The sequence below is a fragment of the Ranitomeya imitator genome, chromosome 2 (genome assembly GCF_032444005.1).
Source record: "Ranitomeya imitator isolate aRanImi1 chromosome 2, aRanImi1.pri, whole genome shotgun sequence".
NCBI classification, from domain to species: domain Eukaryota; kingdom Metazoa; phylum Chordata; class Amphibia; order Anura; family Dendrobatidae; genus Ranitomeya; species Ranitomeya imitator.
In genome coordinates, this window is record NC_091283.1 from 632070479 (window position 1) to 632089094 (window position 18616).

At 45.6% G+C, this 18616-nt stretch overlaps 1 protein-coding gene across 1 annotated transcript in view; it reads left to right on the forward strand.

The window, feature by feature from the left end:
• P2RX3 (purinergic receptor P2X 3) overlaps positions 1 to 18616 on the forward strand; it is a 170516-nt gene that overhangs the window by 39003 nt on the left and 112897 nt on the right. The window contains exons 2-4 of the mRNA XM_069752615.1: positions 7356 to 7491; positions 13247 to 13318; positions 15481 to 15544. Coding sequence (XP_069608716.1) covers positions 7356 to 7491; positions 13247 to 13318; positions 15481 to 15544 — 272 coding nt within the window. The remainder of the gene's footprint in view (positions 1 to 7355; positions 7492 to 13246; positions 13319 to 15480; positions 15545 to 18616) is intronic.

Sequence of the window (18616 nt, forward strand, 5' to 3'; positions counted from 1 at the left end):
TTATTACTTGGATCTAGCTTTCTTACTTCTTACTTCTTTGCCATGTTTACCTATGCCCCTACATTGTTTGCTCCACTAGTCCTCTCTCTCCTTCGCTATCACAAATCCCAGCACTCTCTAACCTAATAATCATCTCCCCTTCCCTCTTACCTCCCCACCTGTCCTCCTCTGCTGACCTGCTCCTCAACCTCAAATCTGTCCAACAAACACATAAAACAAGTCGGCCACTCTCTTTCTCCCACCTGCTCTCTCTCTCTCCTTCTCCTCACTGCTGGAGACATATCTCCCATCCCTGGACCCCCACATCTCATACCTCCCATTACTTCTCCCTCCTATCACTCCCTATCCAACATGAACTTCCGCAATCTTTCCAACATAAAACCCGTGCCCCTGACGCCCACCCCCCTGCTCCCTCTCTCTGGAGCACTCTGGAATGCCCGCTAAATCTGCAATAAGCTTCATGTGATTCACGACCTTTTTCTCTCCCGCAATCTTGCCTTCCTTGGCCTCACAGAAACATGGCTAACACCCTCTGACACCGCCTCCCCTGCTGCGCTGTGTTATGGAGGCCTCCACTTCACCCACACCCCTCGACCCGGCAACAAACATGGTGGAGGAGTGGGTCTTCTCCTTTCTTCAAACTGCACCTTTAACCAAATCCCACCTCTTCCCTCCCTTATCCTCCCCTCTTTTGAAGTCCATTCTGTCCGCATCTACTCTCCCTCCGACCTCCAAGTGGCCGTCATATACCGACCTCCGGGCCCAGCCACTGCCTTTATTGACCAATTCTCCACCTGGCTTCTTCACTTTCTCTCTGCTGACACTCCCACCATCATCATGGGTGACTTCAACATCCCCATTGATATCCTTCAGTCAACAGCCTCCAAACTTCTGTCCCTTACCTCATCCTTTGGACTTACTCAGTGGTCCTCCGCAGCCACCCACACGGATGGGCATACACTAGACCTGGTATTCACCCGTCTCTGCTCTCTATCTAACTTCACCACCTCCCCTCTCCCTCTATCCGACCACCATCTGCTCACCTTCTCATCCCTGTCCTCCTCACCAATCATCCATATCCAGCAACATGCGCACCCACGCAGAAACCTTGCACACCTAGACACCCACACACTCTCTGACTCCATCCTACCACTGGAATCCATATCCTCACTCCACGACACAGACAGTGCTGCTGCTTTCTACAATGCCACTCTCGCATCAGCTATTGACACGGTTGCCCCTCTCGTCCATGGCAGAGCGCGACGTATCAATAGACAACCTTGGCATAATAACACCACGAAAAAGCTAAGGCAAGTGTCCAGGGTTGCGGAGCGGCGTTGGAAGAGAACACACTCGCAAGACGACTTCACTGTATTCAAACAAGCAACACTCGCTTTTAAATCTGCACTCACCTCTGCTAAACAGGCCTACTTCACAACCCTCGTATCTTCCCTATCCCACAACCCCAAACAGTTATTCAAAACATTTAACTCCCTCCTCCACCCCCCACTGCCCCCTCCAACCTCCCTCATCTCTGCTGAGGACTTTGCCACACACTTTAAAAATAAGATCGACCAGACAAGGCAAGACTTTATTGTTCAACCACCACAACCCCTTTGTATACCAGACCAATGCCCAAACCCCATAACCTCCTTATCCAACATCACTGAAGGGGGACTTAATTGTCTCCTCTCCAAATCCCACCTCACCACCTGTGCGCTCGACCCCATCCCATCCCACCTCCTCCCCAACCTCACCACCACACTTATCCCATCCCTAACCCACCTCTTCAACCTATCACTAACTTCTGGCACCTTCCCCTCTGCGTTCAAACATGCCACAATCACGCCTATCCTTAAAAAGCCAACCCTCGATCCAACTGCTATGTCCAGCTATCACCCAATATCCCTGCTCCCATTTGCTTCCAAACTCCTGGAGCAGCACGTCCATGCTGAACTCTCCTCCCACCTCTCATCTAACTTGTTGTACGACAATCTACAATCTGGTTTCCGCCCCCATCACTCAACTGAGACTGCCCTGACCAAAATCACTAACGACCTACTTACCGCCAAAGCTTCTGGACAATACTCTGTACTCCTCCTTCTAGACCTGTCCTCTGCTTTCGACACAGTTGACCACTGCCTCCTACTACAGATCCTCTCCTCCTTTGGCATCAAAGACCTCGCCCTATCCTGGATCGCCTCGTACCTTTCCAACCGCACATTCAGCGTCTCCCACTCCCATACTACCTCCTCATCCCACCCTCTCTCTGTTGGAGTCCCCCAAGGCTCTGTTCTAGGACCCCTACTCTTCTCAATCTATACACTTGGCTTGGGACAACTCATAAAGTCCCATGGATTCCAGTACCACCTCTATGCTGACGACACTCAGATCTACCTCTCTGGCCCAGACGTCACCGCTCTGCTGTCCAGAATCCCAGAGTGCCTATCAGCCATATCCTCCTTCTTCTCCTCTCGCTTCCTCAAACTCAATGTGGACAAATCTGAACTCATCATCTTTCCTCCATCCCACAAATCTTCCTTACTTGACCTATCTATCGCAGTCAATGACATCATGCTTTCCCCTGTACCCGAAGTCCGCTGCCTCGGAGTAACCTTCGACTCTGCCCTGTCCTTCAAACCACACATCCAAGCTCTTTCCACCTCCTGTCGCCTCCAGCTCAAAAATATCTCCAGGATCCGTCCTTTCCTCAACCCCCAATCTACTAAAATGCTTGTGCACGCCCTCATCATTTCCCGCCTTGACTACTGCAACATCCTTTTCTGTGGCCTCCCTGCTAACACCCTTGCACCTCTCCAGTCCATCCTTAACTCTGCTGCCCGACTAATCCATCTCTCTACTCGCTACTCCTCCGCTTCCCCCCTCTGCAAATCTCTTCACTGGCTCCCATTCCCTCAGCGTATCCAGTTCAAATTGCTAATACTGACCTACAAAGCCATCCACAACCTGTCTCCTCCATATATCTCTGAACTAATCTCTCGATATCTTCCCTCACGTGACCTCCGGTCCTCCTAAGACCTCCTTCTCTCCTCCACACTTATTCGCTCCTCATCCAATCGCCTCCAAGACTTCTCCCGAATATCCCCCATCCTCTGGAACTCTCTGCCCCAACACGTCCGACTATCAACCACAGTCGGATCCTTCAGACGGAACCTGAAAACTCATCTCTTCAGGAAAGCCTACAGTCTGCACTGACACCGCTGCTGCCTCACCACCAACGAAGCTACCGCCTCACCAACACCGGAGCTACCGCCTCACCAACACCGGAGCTACCGCCTCACCAACACCGGAGCTCCTGCAACCCTCAACCTACTGTCTCCTTCCCCATAATCCTGTAGAATGTAAGCCCGCAAGGGCAGGGTCCTCGCCCCTCTGTATCAGTCCGTCATTGTTAGTTTGTTTACTGTATGTGATATTTGTAACTTGTATGTAACCCCTACTCATGTACAGCACCATGGAATCAATGGTGCTATATAAATAAATAAATAAATAATAATAATAATAATAATGTAGTGGACAATTTGACTTTGTCCCAGGAGAAGGCTCAACGTTTCGCTAATCGCAGACGCTGTGTGGGTCCCCGACTTCGGGTTGGGGACTTGGTTTGGTTATCTTCTCGTCATATTCCTATGAAGGTTTCCTCTCCTAAGTTTAAACCTCGTTTTATTGGTCCGTATAGGATTTCTGAGGTTCTTAATCCTGTGTCTTTTCGTCTGACCCTTCCAGATTCTTTTTCCATACATAACGTATTCCATAGGTCATTGTTGCGGAGATACGTGGCACCTATGGTTCCATCTGTTGATCCTCCTGCCCCGGTTTTGGTGGAGGGGGAGTTGGAGTATATTGTGGAGAAGATTTTGGATTCTCGTGTTTCAAGGCGGAAACTCCAGTATCTGGTTAAGTGGAAGGGTTATGCTCAGGAAGATAATTCCTGGGTCTTTGCCTCTGATGTCCATGCTCCCGATCTTGTTCGTGCCTTTCATATGGCTCATCCTGGTCGTCCTGGGAGCTCTGGTGAGGGTTCAGTGACCCCTCCTCAAGGGGGGGTACTGTTGTGAATTCTGTGGCAGAGCTCCCTCCTGTGGTCACAAGTGGTACTTCGGCTGGTTCTCTCTGTGAGCTTCCGTTGGTGGAGGAAAGTGGTACTGCGGCTTCTGAGTTTCCTTCCTCAGGTGATGTGGTGAAGTCGTTAGGTGCTGCTCTATTTAACTCCACCTAGTGCTTTGATCCTGGCCTCCAGTCAATGTTCTAGTATTGGACCGGTTTCCTCCTGGATCGTTCCTGTGGCCTGCTGCTCTGCATAGCTAAGTTCCTCTTTGCTATTTGTTTGCTGTTTTTTTTCTGTCCAGCTTGTCAATTTGTTTTTTACTGCTTGCTGGAAGCTCTGGGACGCAGAGGGTGTACCTCCGTGCCGTTAGTTCGGTACGGAGGGTCTTTTTGCCCCCTTTGCATGGTTTTTGTAGGGTTTTGTGTTGACCGCAAAGTTACCTTTCCTATCCTCGCTCTGTTCAGAAAGTTGGGCCTCACTTTGCTAAATCTATTTCATCTCTACGTTTGTCTTTTCATCTTAACTCACAGTCATTATATGTGGGGGCTGCCTTTTCCTTTGGGGTATTTCTCTGAGGCAAGGTAGGCTTATTTTCTATCTTCAGGCTAGCTAGTTTCTCAGGCCGTGCCGAGTTGCATAGGGAGCGTTAGGCGCAATCCACGGCTGCCTTTAGTGTGGTTGGAGAGGATTAGGGATTGCGGTCAACAGAGTTCCCACGTCTCAGAGCTCGTTCTTGTTTTTTGGGTTATTGCCAGGTCACTGTATGTGCGCTGACCTCTATGTCCATTGTGGTACTGAATTACCTTTCATAACAGTGGTCGCTGGAGAGCTGTCACACAGACAGCTCTCCAGCGACCAACGATGCCGAAGTCCCCGGGTAACCAGGATAAACATTGGGTTACTAAGCGCAGGGCCGCGCTTAGTAACCCGATGTTTACCCTGGTTACCAGTGTAAATGTAAAAAAAACCAAACACTACATACTTACATTCCGGTGTCTGTCGCGTCCCTCGCCGTCAGCTTCCCTGCACTGTGTAAGCGCCAGCCGTAAAGCAGAGCAGTGACGTCACCGCTGTGCTCTGCTTACGGCCAGCCGGCGCTGACACAGTGCAGGGAAGCAGAACGCCGGGGGACGCGACAGACACCGGAATGTAAGTATGTAGTGTTTGTTTTTTTTTACATTTACACTGGTAACCAGGGTAAACATCGGGTTACTAAGCGTGGCCCTGCGCTTAGTAACCCGATGTTTACCCTGGTTACCAGTGAAGACATCGCTGAATCGGCGTCACACACGCACAACGATATCGCAATCCAGGACGCTGCAACGTCACGGATCGCTAGCGATATAGTTGTTAAGTTGTTCAGTGTGAAGGTACCTTTAGACAGCTCTTCAGTCTTGGACATAGTGGAGTGTGATTTATTGTGTGGACAGGTGTCTTTTATACAGGTAATGAGTTCAAACAGGTGCAATTAATACAGGTAATGAGTGATGAGTAGGAGGGCTTCGTAAAGAAAAGCTAACAGGTCTGTGAGAGCCAGAATTCATACTGGTTGGTAGGTGATCAAATACTTATTTCATGCACTAAAATTCAATTTAATTATGTAAAAATCATACAATGTGATTTTTTGTGTTTAGATTCTGTCTCTCACAGTTGAAGTATACCTACGGTAAAAATTACAGACTTCTCCATTGTTTGCAGGTGGGAAAACTTGCAAAATCGGCAGTGTATCAAATGCTTATTTTCACCACTGTATATTTGGGATTATTGTCCTGTTGGAAGGTCCAAGAAAGTTTCCGCTTCATCACAGAAGTCATGATGTTTCCTCCTAGGATTTCCTGATAATTGAATCCATCTTGCTTTCCACACCTTACAGCTTTTAGTGCTAGAGGAAGCAAAGTAGCCACAGAGGATCACTGAACTATCACCATGCTTCACTATAAGAAAGGGATTATTTTTAACATATGCTTGAATTTTTCTCCTCCACACATACCACCACTGATCCATAAACCCCAAAAGTTCTTGTTTTGTTTCACCGCTCCACAGAACAGAATCCTAAAACTTTTGTGACTTATTTATTTATAGTTTTGAGCATTTTGGAGCAGACTTTTCTTGTTCTTTTGCTTCAGTTCAGGTATACATCTTGGCGTTTGGTTATGGAGACCTTCAGCGTTTGTTATACCCTTAAAGCCCCCGTCACACATAGCGAGATCGCTAGCGAGATCGCTGCTGAGTCTCAAGTTTTGTGACGCAACAGCGACCTCAGTAGCGATCTCGCTATGTGTGACACGTAGCAGCGACCAGGCCCCTGCTGTGAGATCGCTGGTCGTGTCAGAATGGCCTGGACCGTTTTTTGATCGTTGAGGTCCCGCTGGGTAGCACACATCGCTGTGTTTGACACCTTACCAACGACCTCGTTGACAGGACGTCCCATTGAATCGTCATGAAATAGCATCGTTGTACAGGTCGCTACAGGTCGCCGCATCGCTGCTGCGTCGTTGGGGAGATCGCACTGTGTGACATCTCACCAGCGACCACATAGCGACGCAGCAACGATCCCTGACAGGTCGTATCGTTGTCGGGATCGCTTAAGCGTCGCTATGTGTGACGGGGCCTTTACTTGGTAAACTGAATCCTCAGTGCCTGCAGCCACCAAATCTTGCTGCCAATCTTCTGCAGTCACTCTAGGGTCTTTGACCAACTGCCTACTCAGGTATCTTGTAGCAGCCAGTGAGAACACCCTCTTTCTGCGTCTCCAGGTAGTGTAGCCAGTGTTCTTTTAACTTTGAACTTGTGAACTGTTCTTGCAAATGTATCTCTAGGAACACCCAATGCCTTTGCCTTCTCTTTGATATCCTTCTCTTTGTGCAGGCAATGATATCTTCTTTAACTTTTTGGATCACTCTCTTCACATAACCGTGTACAGTAACAAACATGCAAACAAATTAATCTGTTTCTTACAAGGTATTTGGTGTGTTTTAATGAAGTCCTAGATTATCAGGATTGCTCAAGACATCACCTGTTTTTTAGATGTTAGTTCTTATGAGGGATTCTCTTCAGGGGCTTGAAGAATTCTGATACTGCAGTAGTCATTAAAAGTGACATTTAGTGTCGAATTTGGAGAAACCTCTTGTTATATTAGCTGTGTTGAGCTATTTAATGCATTCTTTATTGATCGGTTTATTGTAAACATGATAATTTTTGCTAATAAATCTAATTTGGTAATAATTTTATTTACATATACACATCTTTGATCTGTTTTGTTTTATTGCTTTACCTTTGGTTACAGTTGGGTTTTTCTTCATGAGAAAGCTTATCAAGTTCGAGACTCCTCCATTGAATCATCAGTAATGACAAAAGTAAAGGGTATTGGACGCTACAGTAAGCGAGTCATGGATGTAGCAGACTATGTCATCCCCCCACAGGTAATTCTGTTTTCCATTCGTTTTAATGTATTTGAGTTACACGAGAGCTGAAGGTTCCAGTTCTAGTATAGGTTAAAAAATAAAAGGAAGTGATTTCTATGCATGGTGACTCACTAATTCTTGCAGACATACATTTTCAGTACTGATGGCAGGTGTGACCCAGACTAATACAGATGGAAGACTATGTCATGTTACATTTGTTATGTTTTGTTTATTTTGCCATCTTGTGTTTCATATGTTCTTTTCTAGGAAAAGATTGAAAGCTTGGCTTCCCAGCTTATTTTTATGTTCTACAATGATACATTATCTATATGTTCTTTTATAATGTCCTTTTATAATACACTATTCTTCACCTGGATGTCAAGACTACATAACTACTTGTCGTTATATACCGGCCCCTTAGAAGCCTGTTTGGGTCGGAGTCTTTCCTTCTAACGTGTCTCTTGTATGAAGTTGTAGGCCATATCTCAATAGTAATATATTTCAAATGCTTCATACTAAGATCCCCAGCCAGCGTATAATACATGTAATACATATTACATGTAACAAGGTAATACATACAACAAGTGATTGGAGGCAACTGTAGCGTTATTATATATATAGTACATCACGCAGGTGGTGTTTAAAGATGCAATTGATCACCCTTGGAACCATAGGCTTTGATGTAAGGGTCTTGAATTGAAAGGAGTTTATTGACGGTGATACCGTGTGGCTGGAGCCACTATTTAAAGTACAGTGTTGCCCTGTCGCAAGGGATTTCAGTCAGGCCAGGCAGAGGCATACATAGAAATCGGAGGGCCCCTTAGCAAAAGTCCTTTAGTTCTATTGTTGAACCCTTTCAAGAACTGAGTCTTTGTGGCCACCCATCTCCAGGGCCTCTTGTTAGTAAAAGACTTTAGTTTTTGTAAAATATATTCTAGTGTATTGATGTGCCATTTCCTCCAGCAGGTGGTCTACACTAGACCTAACCGCTGTTGCCGTCATGTTGTACCACAGTTCTGCCATGACCAGAGTATGAGTTGGCTCACCGAAGGGTGTCTTGTGGCGGGAAACACCTTTATCATATCCATATGCCCTAATAGGGGAATCATACAGTAGTTGCCCCGCGATTGCTTTTAAGAGACACTAACTAAACACATTGTTCAGAAACAAAATATCATACTATATTCCCACAGGCACTCGATGTGCTGCAAACGACAAAAAGGAATGCTTGTAGCAGAAAACATCTACCTAATACAAAGATATACCGTAATATAGGTGATGGAAATTCACTTCCCTTCCTCCATTTTCTTAGGTTTACCATTGGTTATATTTTGTCTGTCTGTAAACTGTAAAATTAGTAGCATTGTTAAGGTGCACATATTGCGTTGGCACTACCTCTGCACTTATGCAGTAAGTAATGGGACAATGGCTTTATTGCACAGCTAATGTCTCACTCATGGCAAAAATGGAGACAGCATGGATGTCACTCATATAGGAGGGCGATGGCTTGATCCGTAAAATGGACACTGACTAGACACTCAAAGGGAAAATTGGAACAGTTAAAATAATTTGCAACAGCATGCATAGTTACGCATTTTAGGAAATGGGATGATATGAAAAAAAAATGCACACATGCAGTGCGACAGATAGGCACGGACCACAGAAATGTCCAACATAAACAATGTCTTTATTTGCAGACTCACAAACAGGAGTGATATCCTCTGGATCGCAGCCGGGTATCCATATAGACAGTCCGTGTTCCGAACCCGTTACCGTGGACAATAACACCACTGTGTCTTTTGGGTGCGTCAGCCACCTGGAAGTTCCTGGCTCTGTGTTAGCTTCACACAGTCCTGGGTTGCACAGAGACATCTGCTCTGCAGCTTGCAAACTCAAAACTTTCACACCCAAGCAGCGTCGGACTGGAGCACCTTGGACCCACCAGAGAAAATCATTCTTGGGGCCCACTATGTAGTTGTACTATGTAGCTACATAGCAATAAATACAAGACCACCAATAGTGTGGTAAAACACGCTAATATCAGGGTATAATATAAGGTAGTACACGTCATAATTATGTAGCAGGGGTAGGGGTAGTCATAGAATATAGAATCATAGAATATAATGTAGCCCCCCACATAGAACATAATGTAGCCCCCCTCATAGAATATAATGTAGCCTCCCTCATAGAATATAATGTAGCCTTCCTCATAGAATATAATGCAGCCCCCCTTATAAAATAATGTAGCCCCTCTCAAAGAATATAATGCAGGCCCCTCTCATAGAATATAATGCAGCCCCCTCTCATGGAATATAATGCAGCCCACCTCATAGAGTATAATGCAGCACCCCACAAAATATAATGCAACCCCCTCATAAGGTATAATGCAGTCCCCACCATAGAATATAATGTAGCACCCTTATGGAGTATAATGCAGCCCCCTCATATAGTATAATGCAGCCCCCCATAGAGTATACTGTAGTCCCCTCATAGGGCATAATGCTGCCCCCCATATAGTATGATGCAGCCCTCCAGAATATAATATAGTCCCCTGAGAGAATAATGCAGCACCACCACAGAATATAATGTAGCCCCCCCATATAGTATGATGTAGCCCCCAGAATATAATGTAGTCCCCTGAGAGAATAATGTGGCCCCCCAGAATATAATGTAGCCCCTTAATAAAGTATAATGCAGCCCCCCTCATAGGGTATAATGCAGCCTCTCTCCTCCTCCATCATTGTTCTCCCCCACCACCCCTATCATTGCCCTTTCCACCACTTCCATCATTGCCTTCTCCCCCACAACCCCCATCATTGCCTCCCCCCCACCACCATTGTCTTTTCCACCACAACCATCATTGTCCTTTACACCACAACCATCATTGCTTTCTCCCCCACCACTCCCATGATTGCCCATTTCAACACCCCCATCATTGCCTATTTCAACACCTCCATCATTGCCTCCCCCCACCACCATCATTGTTCTTTCCACCACAACCATCATTGCCTTCTTCCCCACCACCCCATCATTGCCTCTTTCCCACCCCCATTGTCTTTCCCCACCACCCCATCATTGCCAGTCTCCAATACACACATCTCCAATACACACACACAGCACACCGCACCACTCTCTCTCATTCACACACACACCATCGCACCACTCTCTCACACTCACCCACAAAGCACCGCATCACACCACATACACACATGCACGCAGACAGACACACAGCACCACTCACCTCTCACAGCACATCCCAGTAGCCTCTTCCTCACCAATATCTTTCTGAAACAGCCGCACGCTGAATGATGACATCATCCAGCTGCGCTGTCTCATACAGGAAGCGCTGGGAGGGAAGCAGGACGCCGGGATGTGCTGCGAGAGGTGAGTGGTGCTGTGTGTCTGTCTGCGTGCATGTGTGTATGTGCTGCGGTGCTTTGAGTGTGTGTGAGAGAGTGGTGCGGCGGTGGTGGTGGGGCTTTACATGAGGCCGGTGTTAGCTGCAGGCTGTGGCCAACGCTGCCCGCTATTAAAGTGAAATGGTATTCATTTGTCTCCACTCCCATGGGGGTATGGAGAAGCGTGAATATTAATTTCTCTTTAGCAGCGGGGATAGGCGTGGTTTCCTGTCACCCACTGCTGCTCCACTGGCACAGGGTAGCCCCCCTTGACTCAGGGGCCCCATAGCCACTGACTGAGAGCCCCTAGAGCAGTGAGGGCCTTAGGCACCTGCTGGCCAGTATGCCAGTAGGTGTCAGTGCCTGGGCCCACCGGCACTCCGGTGGGCCAGTACAACCCTGCACCCAAGGCAAAACGGACAGATTTAAATGGAATAGTGGCCATAAAGCCACTTCCAAAACCCGGAGTGGCGAGAGGGATTCGCCCCACTACCAAACCTGCAAATCCCTCTAAAAATAAAAGCCCTTAATGGGTTTCCTAAAAATCTTGCTGAGTCACTACTTGGACCCAGTCAATCCTTTCTTTTATTTTCCCTTGTGACTCACAGGCGTCCTGCTGTGAACACAAGGCACTCCAGTGGGTTTAATAGGACTCCTTAGGCATCCTAGGGACGTATGATCCCCTTCACTGCCTCACACCATGTAAACCAATAAACCTACAGTAATTGGGCATAAAACAAAACATGGGGTAGCAAAAACCTGGTGGCAGTTTCCCTTTAAAGATTTTTTTGATTCAATAAAGTGATAGCATAGTGTCAGGACACCATCAGTATATTATCAGATTGTGGCGCCATCAATGCTGCATTCTGTTCACTGTTTATTGAGCTTATGGAGCTATCTACGGATTCCCTGTAAAGTGGCCAGGAGCACAGCTACAGACAAGGACGCTACACCACATCGCCATATCTCTTTCATTCTCAGCATTGTGAAGTTTTCCAGGAGTGGTACTCCTCCTGATCATAAAGTGATGGCAAATCTCAGCATAATGCCATATATCACCTTATGAGATAGGAAAACCGCTTAATGCATTGTACTCAGTGGTTTCATGTGTATAAGCCTTATACAGGTTTATGTGCAGCTATTATTTTGCTTTTCTTTTGTAACATTTTTTAGGCCACGTTCACACGTTCAGTATTTGGTCAGTATTTCACATCAGTATTTGTAAGCCAAAACCACAAGTGGGTGAAAAATGCACAAGTGGTGGTGAACTATGTGTCTATCATACTTTTCCTCTGATTGCTCCACTCCTGGTTTTTGCTTACAAATACTGATGTGAATATTGTCCAAACATGTGAACATGGCCTAAGTATCATTGGGCAAAGATGGACCCAGGGCTTTGGTGGGAAGAAAATGAGGCAAATTCTAAGGGTTTGTTCCCATGGACAGTAATTAGCAGCACTTTGGAAGCAGCACATGTCCGCTGCATCCAAAGTGCTGCAGGTTTTTGAACGCAGGTGATTCCGCATGTGTTCACTGAACCGTGCGGAATCACTGTGTACAATACATTGTAAGAGTGACATTTATCTTGCGGAGACGCGAGTCTCCGCAAGATAATATGAAATGCTGCAGTCTGGAAAGACGCGCCACATGTCCATCTCCACAGGTAATCCGCAGGTGTCTGTGCATGCATAGTGGGCATGGGATTTCTTGAAATCCCATCCACTATGCTGTAAAATCTGGATGCTGCGGGTTGGATGCTGTGGAGGTGCGCAGCGTCCAACCCACAGCGTTTACTGACCATGGGAACATAACCTAGGTCATTAAAACCGGTGACTGCTTGTAACAACAAAAGGCAAAATGTAGCCAATTAGTCTTTTCACCAATAATGGTCAAAGTTAGTGATGAGCTAGTGTACTCGTTGCTCGGGTTTTCCCGAGCACGCTCGTTTGATCTCTGAGTATTTGTAACTGCTCGGAGATTTAGTTTTCCTTGCCTCAGCTGCATGACTTACAGTTGATAGACAGCTTGAATACATGTGGGGATTCCCTAACAACCAGGCAACCCCCACATGTACTCAGACTGGCTAGCAGCCGTAAATCATGCAGCTGTATCAACAAAAACTAAATCTCCGAACAGTTACAAATACTCGGAGACCACCCAAGCGTGCTCGGGAAAACCCGAGCAACGAGTACACTCGCTCATCACTAGTCAAAGCCAATTCAGAATCGATGAAAAACATTACAGCTTGTGGCATGTGATGGGTCAACAATGACCAACTCGCTGATCCAATATAATGAAACCTTCCATAGATATCATTTTTTAAATTATGCATTGTTTAGGTCTTAAACAATGAACTTTTGCTTTTCAACTCATAGGGGTCCTCGGTGTTTGTAATCCTCACAAAACTTATAACAACTCCAGAACAAGTACAAGATCACTGTCCAGAGGTGAGTGAAACAAGGATTATGCCAAATAAAACCTCCTAAAAAGTAAGGTAACCTTAACCTCCCTAGTATCCAGTCAGGAATAGCTTTAGTTTGAACAGTATCCCATCTGATATGTAATATGGTGTACCCAGGGCCGCCATCAGGGCATTACTGCCATTACTGCCCAGTGAGCAGAAGTAAAGAGTTGGGCCTGGACTGGGTGAGCTATGCTGCGCAGCCTGTGCTGAGGCAGCACAGCCGAGCTGCTGTATAAACAGCCTGGCAGACTGTGTGGCACTATGGGGCCCTGCTAATTATTCTACTTTGCTTTATTAAGCCCCGGAGCCACAGTCACTCACAGCCGCAACTACTCACCTTGTATCACCGCAGCAGAGGGTGAAATCAATGTCAGATGCTGCCGGCCCACCCTTAGTTCCTAAGTTGGAGATGTGCCCCGAGCCCTTGCAGCACAATAGATGCAGGAGTTGTGGACCCAAAAGTGATGAAGTGCATGCGCCTGCCTGCCTACTCTCCTGACCGAACTCCCATTCCCCCATTCTACCTCCCATTCGCCCACCTGCTGGCCCACCGACCCACTACATTTCTTGTGTCCCCTCCCTGCTCATGCAGTGTAAAGTTGGAGGCAGTCTTTATCTGCTGCCTGCAAACTACTAAGTACTACTAAGTTAAACCCTACTGACTTCTGCCTGCCTGCAATAAGGCACAGTTGCCTGTCTTAAAGGGGATATTCTAGCAACCTAATACTTATCCCCTATACACAACATATGGGATAAGTATTAGTACTAGGGGTCTCGTTACTCTAATTATCCCCTGAAATAAACAGAGTAACTGGTCAGACATGCGTGCAGTCGCTTGATTCATTTGTTTGGGAGTACCGGATAAAGACAAGAGCTGATGAATATGTGTCATACTGTGGCTGTTCATGATTAGGGAAAGGGGCCCTGATCCTTCCCCAGGACTGTGGCTCTAAGTATCCCTGCTCCCAAAGGTACGTCCAAATGGGAGGAGGTTTGGGCCACCAGCCTTACTGCCCTCCTGTTATATCCTAAGCTGTCCCCTCCCCCCCAGGAGGCCTGGGACCGAAATGCTAGTATATCAACATGTAAGACAGACAGGGATAACAGAAAGCAACAAACATACAAACACTCCAAAGGTAGAGAGGTATATAAGGAGCTATAGGAATGATCAACCAAATGGGAATAAGATAATTAGGAAAACATACACCCAAAAACAGCATGCAACAATCTCTAGTAGCGACAATTATCTCCAATTCAACACAGTGTCTCCAAGAAGTTAGGAAGCAAAGCTTTCACTGTCAAGAAAGAGAAAGTTTGGCCAGATTTTATAGAAAGAGGGAATGACCAGGTCTGGAACAACTGTGAGATGGAACTGCAAATTTCTAAACAGCATGGAAAGGGTCGTTAACCTCTTCAGCACTAAAGGAAACAAAATCCATTTAACATGAAACACAAACACACAGACTAAATGGAAGATCTGTAACTCACAATACGTAGTGCTTTTCTAACCCCAGATCTCCCAGAAGGACGTTACCCGCTCGTGACACTACGTATATAATATGGTGCTAGATGGGAACTGGTAATGTGTATGATTGGTGAGGCAGAGGTGGAGTTTTTCCAAGAGTGGGTGGTTGACTGTGGAAGGTTCGAGGAGTAGAAGCCGAGATGAGGTGGAGCCAGTGCGGAGTCTCAAGAGGGCCTGAAAATTTTACCAGTATGAGGCCCTGAAATTTCTGGTGGCAGCCCTGGGTATACCAGTGTAGAAAAATACAGTACCCAAAAACTATGCCATAATGTATCCAAATGACTCAATCAGTACATTTGGGATGGAAGCTGCTTCAAATGCAGCTGCCTATTCATGGCTGTCAGTGCATATGTGGGATTAGAAGTGCAAGATGGAGCTACTTAATCCATCAAGGCTTGTGGTGTAATGACAGGTGATTATACCCTCTGTGAATGTACTGGATGTTCCTGGCTCCAAAGCAAAATCTGTAAAAGGCTACCTCCCCCTATCAATTTTGCGCCCCTTATAACACTGAAGTCCTTTTTATATGACAGACATGAGGACCCAGGATCTGCCACTTCTGCACCCCCTATTGCTTCACCCCCTGCCTAAAAGTAATTTTCTAATCTTTGTATTTGCAGACTGATGACAAATATAGATGCAGTAATGATAGCAACTGTACAAGAAACAAGGCAACATCTAACGGTAGGAACATTGTATTTTGAGAAGTGTGTTTGTGCTACTATTTAAAATGTCCAAATATGCCTTCATTTAAAGAACATCTCACATCTAACTACCTGAAACAGGGCCATGCTTGCCCTTATCCCCACGATTTCCTTCACTATTGTTTGTAGTACACTTGGAGAAGGATATTCAACACAGACTCTTACCACCTAATACAGAGATTGTCCAATGCAGAAACCTTTTTTCAAGCCATGGATGGATACTCACCTTTTGCAACCCTATAGATCCTAGCACAGACCACTCCAGAGGTCTGCACCAGATTCGGAAGCGATGTCTGTGCCATACAGATATCAACAGTACCACTTAAGACTGTTCTTGGCTGTATCGTTCAGCTGACTAGAAGAGAGCGGCATGTTATGTTTCTCAGATGACATGCTCCTCTAGTCATCTGTCAACTGCAACTGCAGTCAATCATAACCTTCAGCAGTCCTGCTGACATCTGGATGATGCACATATTGCTTACGGAGCCAACGCAGACCTCTGCAGCACCCAGCGCTATGATGCAGATGGATGTAAGGAGGTGAGTATGCCTTTTTGATATTTTTAAATCATCAATGCTTAAAATTTTTTTCTGCAGTTAACAACCCCTTTAAAATAACGTTATCTAGACTTTATTTTTCCATTAGGCCCATATCAGCTGCATGGTTTGGCTCTATACCCTTACCACTGACCTACTGGCAGCAATGATCATGGACTCCGAATTATGGTGCCAGGTGTTGACACTGAGGAAAGAAGTTTGTTTCCATCTTTAAATCACTGCTTGCTAAGGCCGGTTTCACATGTCAGTGGCTCCGGTACGTGAGGTGACAGTTTCCTCACGTAAAGGAGACACTGACTCATGTAGACACATTAAAATCAATGTGTCTCTGCACATGTCAGCGTGTTTTCACGGACCGTGTGTCCGTTTGAAAAACACGGAGACATGTCAGTGTTTGTGGGAACGCACGGATCACACGGACCCATTAAAGTCAATGGGTCCGTGTAAAACACGTACCGCACACGGATGCTGTCCGTGTGCAGTCCGTGTGCTGTGCAGGAGACAGCGCTACAGTAAGCGCTGTCCCCCCAGCTTGTGGTGCTGAAGCCGCATTCATTTCTTTTCTCCAGCAGCGTTCGCTGGAGAGAAGGAATGAAAAATCTTTTTTTTTTTTGTTAAAATAAAGTTCCCGGTAATCTCCCCCCTCCGTCCCCCTGTGCGCCCGCCCGCTGGCATTAAAATACTTACCCAGCTGTTACTAATTAGCTCTGCTATTCTTGACTTCCGTGCTAGAACCAGAGTTATTTCCAAGCTAAGCATAGTCTAGTTCACTAGGTGTTGTTCACATCTCATTTTCAGCAAGAAAGCTACCAACTTCTGTAAACTATTCTCTATGCTGTTCATACCTGGATTTTGCAAACCAGGTATCTCAACTCACCAAAACAGATTCCAGTTTACCTATACTACACTATTATCCTGCTGTTAACCATTACTTCACTACAAGTGACAGCTTGCATACATCGCTGCTATTAACCATTTCTCTGCTGATAGATAGCAGACTGCTTTTTACTTCTCCGTTATACCTGGAACTCTTGGACTGGCCCACAGGAGAACAGGGGAATCTTCTGGTGGGTCCCTGGGCAACACCTTTAACTCAACACCTTACATAGGAGATTTTTGCTATTATTTTTTATATTACTTTTTTTCTGTTTCTGATTTAGTGTTTGTGTTATGGTGTCAAATCCTAGGAACTAGAGAGCTCATTTCTTTTTACACAAAATAGAAATATCAGTTTAGATTGTGATATCATCAGGTTTCCCTAGCTCAATGATCTTCTTTTCCTAGGCTCGTGGGAGTATTTTTTTGACATAAATATTCTTCCCTTCCTAAAAAGGACTAAGCAAGATACATGTCTGAAATGCCAAATGCTGAAATGGACACAACATTGGTGTGGCATGTACAGATGTCAAATTTGACTACTAAAACTGGTGTGCAAAAAAAAAGTCACAGTTCAATGTCTGGATTTTTAAAACATTTTTTGCTATTTTTTTTATACAATTATTCTCCCCTTTGCAAAAAGGAATGAAGGAGAAATTTAAGCAGGTACATGTCCAAAAAGCCAGCAACCGCAACAGGCTGCAATATTGGTGTGGTGTGTACAGGTGTTAATACAATCAGCGCTTAAGGCTACATTCACACATCAGGTTTTTGCTGTCAGGCTAAATCTGGCTAAATTTTTAAAAAACGGATCCGGTGAATGTTGCTGCCTGATCCGTTTCTTTTCCCATAGACTTGTATTAGTGCCGGATTGCGCCGGATGACATTGCGTTTCATCCGTTTTTTTTCCGGATCCGGCAAATCCGCCATTTCCGGTTTCTGGAAAAAACATCCATAGCAACGTTTTTTGTCTCCGGCGAAAAAGCTGGAAGCGCAGGATCTGGCGCTTCCGGCTATTTGCTTGAATGGAAGCTTATGGGAGCCGGAAGGTGCCGGATCCAGAAAATAACGGATTCCTGTGCCGGATTCTGTTTTTTTTTAAACTGAGCATGCTCCAAATTTTTTTTTATCCAATAATCTAGATATGCTAGCTGGATCCATCGAAAAAACGGATCCGTCGCATCAGTGAAAGTGTCACACCCAAAAAGAGGAATGGCATGTGTGTCCATGTTGGTGATTGGTTTTCATTTTGTTTAAATAGATTTCGTATAGCCCCTTTTTCTATCCTATGACTAAAAGCATTTGTCGCCCCATGAACGCATAAGGTCTTAGCTGCTGTGAGGGTCAACCTGTTCTTATGGAATTTCGACTAAAGATTGTTTTTACTTTACTGGGTGGTCATGCCGGCTTTCCCCCTTATTCTTGTATAGCAAAAAGGTATCTTCCAGCATGGCAATAGTTAATATCGAACTAGTGTGGTAAGGGCCCTCCAGTAATCAAGTCCAGGGCCCCACATTTCTGCCACATGCAAATGTGACATTATACTCAATCACAAATTTATATTAATATGAACTAGATAGATTGTTAAACGAATAAGATGTTGCCTTTGTCTGTGCATA